This window comes from Acanthisitta chloris, unplaced genomic scaffold (assembly GCF_000695815.1).
Source record: "Acanthisitta chloris isolate BGI_N310 unplaced genomic scaffold, ASM69581v1 scaffold18601, whole genome shotgun sequence".
Classification (NCBI taxonomy): domain Eukaryota; kingdom Metazoa; phylum Chordata; class Aves; order Passeriformes; family Acanthisittidae; genus Acanthisitta; species Acanthisitta chloris.
Genome location: NW_008656737.1, coordinates 19,284 through 36,543, shown reverse-complemented (window position 1 = coordinate 36,543; position 17,260 = coordinate 19,284). Strand labels below are relative to the sequence as shown.

Genomic DNA, 17,260 nt, shown 5'->3' with positions numbered 1-17,260 from the left:
TGGACACTGTTAATTTCAGTGTGTGTGTTTTGAATTTGTTCTTGAAAATAAACAGGAAAGATGCTGTGGTTTCTTTTATGGTGCTTTCTTTTTGACTCTCAGATGTGATTGATGATCATCTACTTCTGGGTTATGTTCGTTTTTTAGAATGTTTCAGTGAGCTTTGCAGCGTGGAAAGTAATTCAGTAGTAAGTCCATATATGTGCTAAACCCATGGTTAACCTCACAGAGGCTGTTATGTGAGATGGAGGCAGGCAGAAATGGGTAGATTCTAAACTGAGCTTTTAAAATAAAAGTAAATGGAGTGAGTTGTTTAATGACCTAGCATTGTAGCCTTGCTGTCAACTCAAACACTGGAAAAGCAGGTTCATCCTGCAGAGGAGAAAAATGAGGAGCTGGCTGCCCTACTCATGTCTCTCAGGTGCTATAGCTTATGAGATCCTGCTCTTTGTGGTGAGACAACCCCTCACCACCCCCCAGTTCTCAAAGCAAAGGAGTTCTTTTATAGGAAACTGCCAATGAGGAGCTGCAAAAAACTTGTTTCCTCTTTACTTTGCCTTGGCAGTCTGGGAATCAATTCTGCAGCTTTTTGGTAATTGCAAGCCTAAAAAAGAAGAAGCCAACCATAGAAATTGAACCTGTATCCTCTTAATTGTGCTGTTACTGCTTTTAGGCCATGCAAACAACACCCTTTCAACAGGATTTTCAAATAACTAGCTCTGCCCTTGAGCATGAAGACCTGGCATACCTTGTCAGCTTTGTTTCAGCATTTTTGTTACATTGCTACATCAGAGTGGTATTGAGTGGTACTTCATCATGGGCAGTATCAAGCAGTTCCATGGCCACACAAGTAGATTTGGAAAGGCCAAGCATGCTGAGGTTCTCTGGCTAAGATCAGCTTTACAGGCATCAAACTGAATCATCTTGTAGCCACACTGGTAATTTTTCATCCCTCTGCTTTTCCCACACAGCTTCTAACATGCTCTAGAAGAGCATCTTGAAGAATATTCAGGATATAGACACAAGCGTGGCTTTGCTTTCATGGTAAAGTCCCTGTGTTCCCCCCCTGTCCTGGCCCCTGGACATACACCTCCATGGTTCCTTTCTTTGTTATCCCTTTGCTTGTTTTTTTTTTCCCCCCAGTGTCTTTTATCTTGTGAGTAAAGTTTGAACAGTACGCAGAAAGTTAACTGCCTGGAGTCTTTTAAATATAAGTAACACGCACCCAGTAATAAGCTGTCGGTTGTTTTTTTGCTGCCTGCAAAGAAACATAAACACAGCGCTCATTTCTGGCAGGTTTTTACTGTCAGAGTTTCTCCTATTATATTTATCTTACAATTTGCCAGGGGGTGAAGTTATTAAGTTTTAGCAGCAGCCATCGATCAAGTTCACAAGTTAACACGATAAAGGCTCTGTGCCGCTCCGATCCGGGAAAATGATGATCCTCACTCGGTAATTAACTAAATGAGAAAGTTAAATCTTACTTGAGAGCTGGGAGAGATGAAAGAGAGGTGTTTGTCAGTTTCTCAGTGGAAATTAGAAGCAGTTTTCTGCAATTCCCTAAGCTGCTGCTCTGTCATATTTTACATAAGCACTGGGAAAACGTCTTGTAATTAGTGCTGTCATGGAGGATTTTTTTTGCTGAAGGATGTTGGAATAATTCATTAGATTATCAAGAAAGGCTTGTGTCCTGAAATGATTAGCACAGTGAAATTTAAACCATTAACGATAACAAGTTTAGAGCTTGCTGCAGTGCAGAGGCACCCGGGGTATGTCTGTGCCTATTTCAATCATTTCTTATAATTAAACATTATGTCCTCTTTTTTCCTCCCCTTCACCAAGACCCATCCAAAATTCCTGTTAAGGTGGCTCTGTCTAGATCAGTGACTTAACCATGATGGGCAGAGCAAGCAGTTGGAGGTGAAATGCTGCAGTTGCAGAGAAGCAGTAGAGGACATCTCTGTGCGTCAGCCTGTAGTCCCAGTGAGTCTAGGAAGGAGAGGGGAAGCCCAGTATGACCTGTTGGTAGTGGAATATGGAAGGGACGACCTTTTCTTTTGTCTAGTGAGAAATTGAAATTTGCAGTGGTGGTCTAAGCTCTTGGTCTTCTCACAGCTTCAGCATGAAGATGCCTTGGAGGTTCAGAAGGTCCCAAACCTTGCTGGGATTATTTAAGCCTTTCTTGATATTCTAGGAGACAGCTTCTCTTTGACTTTAAGCAATGCCTTCTTACCTTAAGAAACATATAACCTGAATTCATCTACCCTGTGGAAAGTGCCTGAACAAATCTGCAATGATTAGAGGATATGGTGGTTTATTTTTTTTAAATATATAAGAAGTTGTGACCACTCATATGAGTAGGTAAAAACTGTTGCTATACTGCAATCAGAGAACTGTGGTTGTGTTTGTTTCTCTGTTCTTTAGGTAGCTCCTTGGTCCTGAACAAAAACAAAATTAACCTTGGTTGTCATATATGGGTTACAGCTATGATATACCATAGCTGTTTTGTTTTATATGCAAAACTGTAGATTTATCCAGTCCTTATTTATCTGTGTTGAAATATTGCACCTTTCTATAGTTGCCAGTGACTATTTAGATTGAAGTTCTTTCATATATTAATCTTCTTCTACTTCACTGGGCATACAAATGTGCTTTGTGTTAAATGTAGCCATTTGGAGAAATGGTCTTGTAATTACGGGCTGCAGTGGAGCATAGTACGTAGATCCCTGAGCTAGTACCAACCTGAGGCACTCAATCCCCTGGGTTTCCTGGCACAGCTTATGAGCTCAGGCACACTGCTGTAGGAGGACACCTCTACTGTTCCTGCAGATGAGTCATGATGCCTAGAGCCAGCTGGGACAGCTCTCAGCCCCCATGTACAGGGCTTTGTGAAAAGGGAGTCAGTAAAGCTTCACCTGTTTTGAGTTAGTAATTTGCCCTGTTATACCCAAATTTCCTCCCAGATGATGGACTACCAGTGCTTATTCTTCTTTGCTTCTTTCGGAAGTGAAACATATAAAAAGCATGACCATATACAGTACATTTGGATGGCTATTCACCCTAGCAGTATGGATGGCATGTGGACCAGGTGTCTCTTTTTCAGGTGAGGCCTGATTATTGCACCAGGAGAGGGAAGAGGTTGTAGATGATTTAATAATATAGATGGTTGATGTTGTTCTTTTGTTCATGCTTTCCTTTGCTAACAGGTCTTTTTCACTGAACTGCCAGTGGATTTTCAAGAATCTTCAAACTGAAATTCTGGAATTTTTGTTCTAAACTGTAGTTTGGGTGATTTGGGAGCCCTGACCGTTTATATGTCTCTATTCTGCAGAACTGGTGTGTTCATGGCATGTCCTGTCTCCCTGGTCCTCTGCTTGCATAGGCCATAGGACCTGTTGGGCACACTGTAACTGCCTTTGAGCTTGTCCTCGCTCCTTCTGATGGGAAGCCAGAGCAGGAAGGGTGCGAGCCAGCTCTCAAGTTGATGTTGTAAGAATGCAGCTAAAGTATGAACCTGAAAAATACAGCGTTCCCATGTCCACTGATTTGGACATAAACACTGTAACATGTGCTTTTCTTAGCAGAGCCACTTTATAAACCCGGAGTTTCACTTCCCGAGCTGTTCCGAGTGTGGGTCAGTGGATTCTTTAATTTACTCATTATTCCTATCCAAGGGGCTTGAGTTTGCTCAGGATCCAGGCAGAATGGGTTGTTTTGACCCATCTAAGCCATCTCTTGGTACACACATAAGCCATCACTTGTTTTTCCAGATGTTGCAACTTCTGTTTGATACCTCAAACCAATGTTTTAGGGGTAGTTGAGGAGCTGAAGGCTGCTGGGAGAAGGCTGCCCAGAAGGCAAGGAAGGGCCAGAATGTGGTCTTTGCACATCAGCTGTCTACTCTGCTCAGGCTCACCATAATAGTCAGACTTCACAGTCTCTCAAATTAAAAGACAAATATATAGGTTTGTAAAAAATGCTTTGTAGAGACAACCTGTGTTGTCAGATGCATGGCAAACAAAATTAGAAATTAAATGAGATCAACCTTGTAGGTTGCAACATCTCTCCACTGTCTTAATCCAGCATTTTTACAGGGATGTCTGTTTTGCAGGCAGCTTAACTGCAGCAAAAATTACCAGAATCCCTTAACACGGATGTTCAGTGCACTCCATTGGTAATCATTTTTTGGCCAGGCTGTTGCCTGCTGTGGACTTTGCTAGAAGTCCAGTCTTTCACACACAGGAATTCATGCCCACAGTCCCTTTAGTGATTTCTGTACTGGCTCTGTGACTTGCTTGGGGTCAGTGCTGTTCATGTGAGAACTGAAAGAAAGGGTAACTCATAGTCTTTGTCTTGCATGCTATTACTAAACACAGACACACACAGCCACAGCCACACATTCACAGGGTGGAGTGGGGATAAAAGTGAAGTTGAAAACATTAAGCTGCAGAATTGAGCACTGATGGTGTGATCACCATGCTTTGCGTTCTCAAAGAAACTTTGGTCAAATGATAATCCAGAAATAGAAGAAACAGCTTGTTAAAAATCACAGCTAATTATTTTCTTTTTCTACCAGAGGAAGGTTTTTCCAGCTCTGCTAGAAATGTTGAAAAGAGAATTTAGGTGCATTTTCTCAGAAAATGAAATGTACATTGTGATTAGTTGAGTAGATTTTCAAATTATGACTTTTTTGGTGTTCAGAATCAGAATTGCTGTTGGGGTTGGGAGGTATTGATGTTCAGGAGTGATTTACTCCCAAGAAATGAGAAATTCCTGCATTCCAAACCCAGTACTGGTAACTAGATTTTGTGGTGTCTAACTAGCCACTGTTTTGGCACTTGCTGAAAAGGCTTTTTTAAGTTTGCTTTTTCTTTTCTCATAAAAATATTTCATCCTTGCATTTCTTTTAGATCATTAGATATCTTTGCAGAGAGATTAGGGACTGGATTTTTCCCTTAAATTTAATAAAGTCTCCTGGTGAGGTTGATGCCTGGAATTATCATCATAGAACAGAAATATGGCATCTCTACATCAATGTTTTATGTAATCTGATAGCTGCAATTTGGTTTTAATTATTTGATAATTAATAAAGAACCTCTGCATCTATTTTGTCAATAAAAATGATGTAATAATATTGACTGTTATTATAATGCTGTCTGGTGTTAAACTGTTGCAATGAAAGAGAGAAAATCACATGTTTTCAGCATTTAATAGAAACTATTTGACCAGTATAGGAAAGAATAATTTCCCAGCAAACAGTTAATCTTACTTGGACAATGGATATCCTTGCGATGCAAAATGTGCACTTTTCTTCCAGTTAAATCATTTAGAAAGCAGAAATTATATCTTGCTATCGAGTAGTAAATTGAAATGTCAGTGTTTTGCTTTGTCCCTGAAACTCTTCTTTGAGCTGACTCCTTCTGACAAGATATTAACAGTGCTCAGAAAGTTGAAAATATTTTATTCTGTGAAAGAAGTATGTACCAAATATCAGGGTGTATTTTAGCTGGCTTTGCTCCCGAGGTATAATTCAATTTTTTTCTCAGCCATTTCATGCATTCCCTATGAATCTTACCAGCAATCCATTCTTCAGAGAAAAAACCCAGTACAAACACATTTTTCTGTTGGTGCATTGAAGTAACTGGTCTATGTAGATTAGGGATCCAAATGCATTTTACTGTCTGCATGATAAATAAATTGTGTTTATGTTAAACTGCTGCTCAGGGTTTCCCATCTAACTAGAGCAGTGCTTTCCTTTTGTGTGCAGCTCTGGCCTGAGCCAGTGCACTGTCCTGCAGGGGCTATGGCTGCGCTCCGACTGACAGCACCAAACAGGATACGTGGTCTCAGCCAGCTTTATTTATCCAAGTGCTTTTATCCTTCTATTGTCTGCCCCCTAAAAAATGTCAAACTGCTTGAGGTTTGGTTTTTTTCATATATGTGATTTGCATTGTTTCTCTCCTTCCTGTTTACAGACAAAACTTGCCAATGGCACTTCCAGTATGATTGTGCCCAAGCAAAGAAAGCTGTCTGCAAGCTATGAGAAGGAGAAGGAGCTCTGCGTCAAGTATTTTGAACAGTGGTCTGAGTCTGACCAGGTGGAGTTTGTGGAGCATCTCATCTCCCAGATGTGTCACTACCAGCATGGACATATAAACTCATACCTCAAACCCATGTTGCAGCGGGACTTCATCACTGCACTGCCAGGTATTTCTGCAGGCAGAGGGAGCTTGTTCTTCCATCGTGCCTTTCAAAAAACTGCCCTCCTGGAGAGGTCTCTTCTAGGGTCAGTTTGCAAAATAGATGACATCTTAGGAATTAATAGCTCTATCCCAGTATGAAATGTAGTAATGTTTTAATTTGTATTCCTACTGTCTCTCAAGGCATGATAAAACACCACCGTGGTTTGGCTAGGAGTAAATAGGCTCATCTATGTATGGTCACAATAGTTATCTCAAGCCACAGGGCAGGTAGTTTTGGTCATAATTCCCACAGCAATGTGTGAATAACGAAAATTTTTAAAATTAAAACTACTACTCTTTCTGGTTGCTCAGCTGAGGTTTTCACTTTTCTTATTTAGGTTTTTTTTTTTGCCTCTCCTAATAAAATAATTTCCTGAAGTCGTTGCTCTGATTATGTGTTTATTGCTAATAGAAAATGGAGAGCATAAGATCAAAAAGATGTCCTAGTTTTTACACCTCTGTAGTGCTTTCCATTGAAAATATCCCAGCTGTTCTCAGGTGTGGCATTGGGTGTATCTCACAGAATGCACACATAATGTAGTGTACCTGCAGTTTTATATTGGCCCTGCCTTATAGGTGGGAAAACTGAGGCAGTGGGAGATAAAATATATACAGTGATAAGAGTTTCAGAACCAAACAGAAATTCCTGGCTCTTTGGTCATTTTTTTTCCAGACCATTAGATTGTACCTCTGTAGACAGATAAATAGGTAGATAGTTAATATATTAGCATTCCTATGCCATAGGTCCTTAGTTTGAGATGAACCTGAGCGAAAAGTGCCAGAAGCTTGTTCTGTGAATACTCTTGGAGAACTGCTGAACTCTTGGCAATTTATTTGATCCAGTCATTTCATGTTGAGAACTCCCTTCAGAAGGGAGTTCTCAACATGAAATTCAAGTTATAGGGTTAAAGGATGGAAAAAATCATGTTTAACTGAATTGTACCTAGCATAAAGGCACTGCAGGAGTTTTGCTATGAAGTTAAATAGGTAGAGTCATTGGGTTTTAAACTCATTGTGCCCAGTAATCAAATGGCTGTTGTAGCATTAAAAAAAAAATCTTAGTTATGCTAAGTACCTGCTTTATGTTAGTTTTTAGTAGTCCAATGGCAATAATCTCATGTACTTAGAGCAGCATTATAACTTGTGGAGCCCTTCTGTTTCAGAAAAATAGAAAGTCATTTGAAAGTGCATTGGTTTCCCCACTTTTAAAGTGGAAGTATGCATATAGTTACACACACAATTTTTCCAGGGCTTTCTCCACAGAACTCCATGAAAGCAAGCCAGCACATCTCATTGCATTTGCTTAATGTCATCCTACAAGCCTTTTTATGAAAATTTTGGGCAAATTAGAAATATTATAAAATATTAAAAATATTTCCAGAGACATCCAGAATTTCCTAGCCATACCATGTTTGTTAGTGGTCTTTTCACAGTTCTCCAGGAAACTGCTGATTTTACTATATCAGAATACAGAATAGGTAGGAACCAGGCAGCTAGTATGTGAGTGTTTTAATAGTTGTGGGAAATGTGTGTGTAAATAATGTATGTGCATCAGTTTGCATATTTGAAAAGTGCAGATGACCTAGTGAATACAGATTTAAGGGAGAAAATTAATATGAAGGAATTACACCAGTGAAGACTCTGCATTCTGTGCAGGATGTCCTGATTATAGGCAGGTTTCTGAGGGGAATGGGAAAGGGGAAAGGTAAGAAACTGCCCTGAACCTAAAATTCCAAATTAAGTCATATAATAAAAAAACCCTAAACTCTGTAGTTTTCAGCTTTTTGAAATTCTCAAGTGTTCCGTATTCTGCTTTCATTTTTACTCCTTCATTCTCTCTCCTGCTCTCCCCCTTGAGTATATAAACCAATAAAGCTACTTCAAAATCATGAGGCATCTTATCTCTGTCCTCCTAGCACTGTCCCAAAGAATGACCAGAATTAAAGGTAGTTTTAGATCATGAGCACATTTTACTGATATAGAGTAAAGTTGGCTCAGATTATTTTCCCAGTGCTTTGAGTAGCATTAAGGTTGTTTGAAAAATACAGCTTAACTGTGTACTTAACAAAGTTTGTTCAGTTTCTGAAAAATAAGGCCTCTGCTTAGCATTTTCAAGCTGTTTAACATTTTTTATGGGGAAAGTCAATTTGATAAGGATTTAATGTGTGAAATAACTGAAACATTCTTGTTAGTACAGAGGGCTGAAGGGCTAATCGTGTTTCACATCCATTTAGCAAAAACTTCTGTGAACAGAGTTTTCTGTTTTTAAGGAAGCAATGCTTTGTCAGATATATACCTCAGCAAGTTGTGCTGTTCCTAAGAAACCAAATAATAAAACTGAGTTTGCAGCCAGGCCAAAATAGCTCTGCCCATCCACTTACCATAAATGTGAAGAACAGAGGCCAAAACATTAGTATTCCCTCTCTGCAAAGGGTCTAGTATCAATGGCAAAGGATGACTAGTGGACATGGAAGTAGTTACAACACCTCAGTGCAGCAAGATCGAAAGTGCAAGCCCTGCTTCCTACCCCAGATAAAATAACTTCCTGCTGTGATACCTCTGACATAGAGACACCAGTATGGATACCACACATGCAGGCATTTGTGGGTCCTGGTGGGTCTGCAAATGTCTGTGGACCCATTAGAAATAACACAGACTGGGAAATATGCCATGTCCACCCAGTGGAGACAGCTCAGGGCTGCAGGTATCAGGAAGCAAAGGGACATGATGTCCCTGTTCACCCTACCAAACTGTGGAATTCCTGCAAATTCCAGTTCACATTCACTAAAACATTCTATCTCTCTTTCCAGAGTTCGCTGCAGAGTCAATCTAAATTTGCACTCTTTTTTTTTTTGGTTAAGAATATTAAATAGTGGCTGTACATATCTTCTCAGATTAAATACATAATAAAGGCTGTTGATGCTTTTATTTTGCAGGTTGACATCTAATTTTGCATCTATAAAGATAAGAAATGTCAGACCTCTTTCTGCGCTCTGGTTGTGCATGGTATCATTTACAGGCTTTTTTCTACACAGAGATGGAAGCATAAAATTCTGAGCAGAATGTCTCACCCAAAGTGTATTCTATATTTAGGATGTTTGAGAGGAGCAGGAGGAGGCATGCTGAATTTTCTCTTTTTTGTGCATTGGGACATAATTTTGAGATCTTTTGATTAAGAAAAACAAAGGTTGGGCCATTTGTGTGTCATGAACTCTAATCAGAATCCACTGGTTGCACCCAGTTTGGGTCTGCAGAAGTACAGACATGTGACTGTCAAAATGTACTTGCTGCTTTTTCTTTCTCTGTCACAAACAGGGCCTGGTCTTTGAGGCTGTTGTTTTACAAGCAGGAAAACATGTAGTTAACTTTGCCCCAGATGTGGACCAGAGGGAAGATGCATGTAATACTAATGTGCCGTGCTTCCTTTTTGGTTGGATTGAACATTATGCCTGAGGGATGATGTGGTCTAAAACTACAACTTTCACAAAGCCTCTGAAATTTCACCTGTAAAGTGAGATAATCTCTTGGTGGTGTGTCTCACTTGCGAATTAATCAGCCTCCAAGAGAAATTGTATTTATGCAACTTCTCATTTATAAGGCATCCCATTTTCCTGAAGTCTTGCTGGTGATTAAATTTGAGTTGGTAAGGGCACATTTTTACTGACTACAACCATCCAGTTAAGAAATGTAGCATAACCTTCCCTGCCCCAAGATACGTAGATGTTACATTGAGCTGCTTGGCCAGGCAATTGCTTTACATTTCACTCCAGCCAAGTTGAAGTAAAGCCAGTCCTGGTATCACACTGGAAAATATTTACAAATTATATCATTTTAGTGCATATTTTTCCTTCATCCACCAAAAGAAAGGAAACTAGCAAACCTGCCTCACTTTCTCCTTACACAGCCTCTTCTTCCCTCTCAATGTCCCTGTGCATCTGCATATCTTTCCCTCCCCCATGTCTAAAGGTACCACTACCCTTCAGTGCACACATTGGGAATATATATTTTTTTCTTCATTACGTTTAAAAGCTACTGCTTTAGCAAAAATATCTTTTGAGCCGTTGCAACATGAGAACAGCTGTAGCAGTGAGATGAGAAATGGTCCTAATATAGAGAGATTTTGGGGGCTGCATCGCTGAGTTGGAAATGCCATCCATAGAATATCCCCCTAGTGCTAAAACCCATCGAAATAGATTGGAATGACTTCTTGGATTCTTTATTATTTTTAATGACTTGTTGTGCTATATCCAAAGGAAGTTGGAGAACACTGCTCACTCCTGAACTTAGCCTCAAATGCTCTTCTGTGCATTTGGTCCAGCTCTGCATGCAGAAGAGGAGATGGAAGGAGAGTGTATCTTTGTACTGGCATGTGGAGTTGTTTTAAACTTTGTGTCTGCCCAGCAAATAATTTTTTGTTGTTGCTGTACTTCTCCAGCTCGGGGATTGGATCACATTGCTGAGAACATTCTGTCATACCTGGATGCCAAATCGTTGTGTGCTGCTGAGCTGGTGTGCAAGGAGTGGTACCGGGTGACGTCGGATGGGATGCTGTGGAAGAAGCTCATCGAGAGAATGGTCAGGACAGACTCCCTGTGGAGGGGGTTGTCAGAGAGGAGAGGATGGTGAGGAAACTGCATCTTCATCTCTTTTGCCCCTGTTCAGGACAGTAGGTGCTGGGCATTTCAAACCATATTTGAAGAGGTTATTTAGCATACTGAAACATCATGTTAGTTCCAAACCTGACAGTTGCTTAAATCAAAAATCAGTGGTTGGGGAGTTAGGGCATCATTTGCCTATACAGGCAGCGTGGGGGACTTTTTCCTCATCTTCCTCTTCTGATCATACTCTTATCCCACTGTGTCAAGTGAGATATACAGACTGAGGTTTTTGTGCCCAGCTGTCATTCAGTTCAAATTAAGAAGCTGTGTGTGCCTCAGGGGAACCCTAAACTGGTCAGCAGTTCAGAGCAGAAGAGCTTTTTTAGGGGTGGCAGTGGGGCAGCATATGCTATGAATTAGTTGTTTCCTGATAGGTCTGTTTCTTTTCCTCAGCAGATTTTCGCTATTAGATATCTGTTTAATTTTCAAACTGGAAGCTGAGGGTAGGTACCACGGAGAATAGGGGACTTTAGAAATGCAGATAGATTAGTTAATAATCATCTGGAATAGCCTTACTACAATGTCGGTCTCACTCAAGTTTGAAGCTTCTCTGCTAACATTTCATTAGAACTTTCCCTCTCAGGGGTACGTCCTTTAATACATAATTTTCTTTTCCAAGGGTGTCCCTAGGATGTTGGCAGAAAGGAAACTGGGTATGAATATTTCATAAACAAGATAAAAGTGACAGCTCAGGCATTTTGGTTGCTATTAAAAAGAAAAAGATACAGAGTTGCAAACAAAGACCTCTGGTTTATGGTTAATTTTGTTATACTGTTTGTCTCGGGAAGTAAAGGCAAGTAAATCAGGATTATGAAACATTCTTTAGAAGTAAATAGCATTTTGATCTGCTTCCAATAGTGTAATGTTTATAAAGAGTATGAAATAAACAACAGCATGGCAGTGGTAACTTTTGCATTGCTTTTAATGCCTTATTCTTCCATTTTTTCTCTGTGTTGTTGAGATCAGAGTAAGTCCTAAGAGGACCTTGAGAGGTGATTTAGTTGCTCCTGTTTTCCACAGGCAGAGCCAGATTTCTCTTAAGTCATCCTAGATGTTGATCTTAACTGTTCTTAAAAACCTTCACTGACAGAGATTCCCCAGGCATTGCCCTGAAAAGGAATTCCACAATTTCACTTTTTCACTGTTTCTAACTTCAGTGTTGGAAAGGTTTTCCTAAAATCTAGTCTGTCTTCCTAGCTATAGTTCAACCTGTTATATTTAGCCTACCCAGGCACACAGGACGTTTCTCATTCCCCTCTTTGCAATAATCTTTCTGGTGTTGGAAGATGGCCATGTTTCCTATGTTTTGGGTGCACTAACCAATCATAATCTTATGTTGACTTGTCCTCATACCATTCTTGGTTTTCTCTGTGTAGACCCTTCCCAGTTACTTTGCTCCATTCTTGGAGGATGATGTAAGCAGCTGGGTGTCTTCCACCAAGGCATCACCACTTTGGTGGTGTGGGAACCATTGCTTTGCATATCATGTGAAGGATACTCATTTTATGCTTTCTAGTAGAACATGTGCACTTTTTTAACACTGGTAGAATACTGTTATAAAATTAATTACCCTTTCTGTGGACATTCTACTTAGTCATTATTCATCATCCTGAATGCTTATGTTGTTACTCAGTGGTGAAGTTGACACTTGTTCTTATTGAATGAGATTGTATTTATTGTTGAGTATTTCTCCATTTTGTCCAGAGCATTATTAATCTAATCTTGTCCTCCAAAGCTTGTAGCTTCTCCCAGCTTTAGTATTATTGGCCAGGTAATACATAGACTTCCTGTTCCATTCTTTGTCAGTAATGCAAATGCTCAATAATGACATATCTAGGACAGACTCCATGTAAGATCCCAGTTGTCATCCTGTTCAACATTGCACTGTCAGTAGACTGTGCTTTCCAGCCATCTGTGCATCCACCCTTGAGCTCTTCCAAGATCATACTTCTCTTGCTAAACCGTAAGAGTAGCCCATGAGAAGAAATTTGGTCAATTAGACATGGTGTATTCTGGATTGATCAGTGTTGCCTGTTGTTTTTCACCTTGTCATCTTCTAGGCACTCATCTGATTGTGTGCTCTAGAACTGCTAAGCTGTCGAAGTTGGTTGAGTTGGACAATCTTCCATTTCCTTTGTGGACCTTATTCCCTTTTTTTAAAATGCAGGAGCTACATTTTCCTTTTTCCTGTTCTGTGAAACTTTACCCATTCTGTACATTTTGTCATAGATCATAGCTGATGGTTCTCAAGTTGCTCTCTCCACACTTTAGAAATAACATTAGCACCAAATGCTAGTCATACAGACGTGGCATTTCTAAAAAACAGTTTCAGAATCTTGCTTCTCATCTCAAGGACAGTCACCCCATTACTGCAGCTCTTCTTCAGGTTTACCCTGTGTTCTGGTGGTTGCTTTGACACAACAGGTGCAAGTTTTGCCCAGTTCTTTCAGATTGCTCTCTGGTTAGCTTTAGAAGATAGAGGTGCAGGTGTGGCAGAAAAGAAATACCCAGTGCAATTGCTTCTCTGCCATGTAGTGCTTTATAGCTTGTAATCATTGCTAATGCTGTGCTTGGCACAAGGAGATGACTAACTGGACAGTTCAGAATGATAGATGACTGGTGTTATTTGCTTACAGCTCCTCAGTTTGCACATGGGCTGCCTGATTTCAGCATTTGAGCTCATGGTTTACAACAGAGAGCCCCCATTCTGCAGCACAGCAGCCTTCACTGACAGCTTGTCAGGGAGCAGTAAGGGTTACACAGATTTAGGGAAATATAAAACAGAAGCCCAAAATCTGGGCACGATTGTGTCCATCTGATTGAATTGGCTGGTCATCAAAACCTGTAAACAATAGTTCCTTTTATCCCAGAGCTACAGCACAACAGCTACTGGGATGCCATGGAAATTCCAAGCAATCCTTTAGCTGAACAGTAAACAACTGATTGTACATGCAGCAAGACAGGACTTAAAGGTAGCAACAAGACTGTTTTGCGTCAGCTAGTAAAGCAAGAAACAGCAGACAGGTTTTCAGGCATATAGGCTTGTGCACAGATTGTTACAGAACTGCCCCAAATCTTCCAGGATGTGTCCCAGGTATTTTGTGTATCTCCAAAGTGTTTTTCATCTGTCTGGGTCAATGCTTTTAACTTTCATGAATGCTCTTCCAGACTGGATCACAGTAAATAGGCAACCATCTAGTTAGTGTTTTATCTGCATCCATTTGTCCCTTCTTCACATGTGTTTATTCCCATATGAGTGTCTCCTGGTCACTGTACTTGAAGAATCAGATGATTGATCTGTCCAAAGTGGAAAGTGCCTTTCTCTCAAGTTATTCTTAAAGTACCTTTATTTAAAGAAGTATCGTAAGTTCTTTTTTTGAGCATTTGTCATTTTGTTTGTTCAGTCCTATAGTTTGCTACTGCCTTACAACCTAAAAATTTTGATTCATTGTTGTCATTTCCCTAGTTCATGTGCATCAGGGCAGCTAATGTAGAGTCCCTCAAATGAGTTTCAATATATACTGTCTGCAAAGGACAGGAAAGAAATACACAAGGAAGTATTGAACAATTAATTATGCTGTAATGGAGCAAGAGAGGGAGAAGTGGAGAGCTGGCCCAGAGTAAACTCTGTGCCTCTGATGCCAGGATTACACTCGGAGGCATTTGTGCCTCTCTCCATTTCACGAGGCATGTTGCCAGGCAGAACAGCAGTTAGTACGCCCATGGTGGGGTTTACTAGCTTCCACACCGTGTTTGGTGGCTTCTTAACTTCAGGATGAGGAATTGAAGTTTTTTACACAGCAGGTAGTGATTGCCGTTTACAGATTTTTTTTGTAGCAAAACTCTAGCTTGGGATATGAGTATTCCAAATCAGTGTTGAAACAAGGGAGGCACCACAGATGAAGTGTTGCTTACCAAAATATAGCAGTAACAGTAAAACGTCCATGTACCAAAACTGATCCTGTTCCTGCTAAAGCAGGTAAGAGCTAGCCTTGAATGCATAGTGAGTTTGCGGGTTCCTTCACTTCCTTCATTTACTTTGTGTACTTTATTTTAGAGGTGACCTCTGATACATATGTGTGTATTGTGGGCATGAGCCATTCTCAACACTTACTCAGCTGAATGGGCCCATGTCCATGATAGAGAATTTATTTCCGTTCCCTGGGTGACTAGACATAGATTTTTCTTGGGTATTTCAGTGTTAAAATGCGACACTGACATGTTGCAGGGCAAGCAAGCAAGGAACTAGCCCATCTTATGAGTAAGTTTAGTTTGAATATGAATCTATCTGTGCTTTTCAGCAGTGATTACCCATTTGTAAAATGCCAAGAGGACCTTTCTCCAAAATGCTGAAACATGATTTGTGTTCAGTGGAATTGTTCTTTGTCTTCCAGGGGGCAATATCTATTTAAAAATAAACCTCCTGATGGAACTGCACCACCCAACTCCTTCTACAGAGCACTTTACCCCAAAATTATACAGGACATAGAGGTAAGAAACGGCTTCCAGATGTGGTGGTGGTTTGCTGTTGTATTTTTTTTTTTATTTTTCAAATGTCCCTGATTTATTCATGATGCTGAAATTCTGGAAATTCTCCCATTTTAATGAAATATTTCATTAAACCTGATATGTCTGTGTTTTTCTGGACTTTGTCGATCTGGCTTCACTGCTCCTGTGGAGAGAGGATTAGTTGGTTTGTCCAGTGAGCTGTTTGCAGGTGGAGTCTCTACACCTTGCACATCACACGCCACAGCAGCACTGTAACATTTTGGTTTCCTCTGTTCACAATACTTTGCTCCACCCAGTGCAGATGAGACCTAATAAGCTATTACAGGAAGACGTCAAGAACTGAGACAAGGAGAAGCTGCATTGCTGTAGACTGCAATCCTAAGACACAGGGAAACAACAAGCAACTGGGCAGGGTTGGCTTGCATTTGGTGTGAGCAAAATGGCATGTTCTGGTTGTTTCCTAGTGGCAAAAGCAGTGCTCAGACACTGTTGTGATAACTTTGTACAAGCATGTAGAGCTCAACTGAATGTTTCTCTTCAGTTGTTTAGCTGTTGTGTCTCAAGGGGTTAAAGCTTGGAGATAGAAAAAAGCTTTTAGGTTACTTCTTCCTCATCATTTCAGGCCAGTTTAGCCAGTATGTTTTCCAGGCATTTGTCTGTTTAATTGGTTTTATTACATGTTTTGCTTCTTCTGGAAAGCAGTTATGTCATTGTATATACTTAGTTGCATGAAAAAGTGTGAACAAAAGTATCTGTTGTCTCCTCAACCAAACAAAAAAAAGGGGGAAGTAGTTCTGTACTGTGTTTTTGTGTTTCATTTGTCTCCTGTCTCTCCTCAAGACAATAGAGTCAAACTGGCGGTGTGGAAGGCACAGTTTACAGAGGATCCACTGCCGAAGTGAGACAAGCAAAGGGGTTTATTGTTTACAGTATGATGATCAGAAGATAGTAAGTGGCCTACGAGACAATACTATCAAGGTGAGAATGGTCCGTAATGGCTTACTGATGGCATGCAGTGCCTATGCCATAAATAATTGTGTCCTAATTTCAGTGACACCTATCCAGTCTCTTGTTAGTAACCTAGCCTTCTCCTTCCCCTTCCTCCACCTCACACCTGCACAGCATGTATACCTCTTTTATCTGACTAGAGAGACCCCATTTTCAGACAGACGGATTCTGCTAGCAGAGTTTTTGTCCACCAGCAATTACTGGCTGTGTAATTACTGGGCTCTGTACCCTGATGGGAAGGGTAAAACCCATATTCATAGTAAAGCCAGTAATATCAAAGTTGTTAATGTATTGCAGCAAAGAGCCTGTAGAAGGCTTTACAGATGCCACTAAAGGTGTTCTAACTGCACTATGGATGATGTGTTGTAGTAAAAAACAGGCTAGTCAAACCAGTAAGTGCTGAAGGATGAAAACCTTACTGAGCTGTCTGCTTTTGAATGTTTGCTGTCTTAGATCTGGGATAAGAATACATTGGAATGCAAGCGAATTCTCACCGGACACACGGGTTCCGTCCTGTGCCTCCAGTATGATGAACGGGTGATCATTACTGGATCTTCAGACTCAACAGTCAGGTGTGTGCTCATGATGTGGAGCTTTCTGTTTGGCTCTTTAAGGTTTTAGCTTTGCAAGCTGATGAAATGATCTCTTCTTAAGCGTGAGCTGTTAAATTAGTTCTATGCAGTTCCAACTAGTTCAGCATATTTGTTCAGTAGTGTGCTGTCCTTGTTTATCAAATGTCCATGCAAATTGCTGTCAAGAAGAAACAAGAATCTAAGCAAAGGACAGTCAAGGTCAAGATGACTTAGGAAGGCCATCTGGTGTTTCACCAAGGTTTTGTATGTT

At 40.4% G+C, this 17,260-nt stretch overlaps 1 protein-coding gene across 1 annotated transcript in view; it reads left to right on the top strand.

Moving 5' to 3' along the window:
* Positions 1-17,260, top strand: part of BTRC (beta-transducin repeat containing E3 ubiquitin protein ligase) — an 87,524-nt gene that overhangs the window by 58,865 nt on the left and 11,399 nt on the right. Inside the window, exons 4-8 of the mRNA XM_009084452.1 lie at positions 5,976-6,207; positions 10,678-10,864; positions 15,295-15,391; positions 16,250-16,387; positions 16,871-16,989. Coding sequence (XP_009082700.1) covers positions 5,976-6,207; positions 10,678-10,864; positions 15,295-15,391; positions 16,250-16,387; positions 16,871-16,989 — 773 coding nt within the window. The remainder of the gene's footprint in view (positions 1-5,975; positions 6,208-10,677; positions 10,865-15,294; positions 15,392-16,249; positions 16,388-16,870; positions 16,990-17,260) is intronic.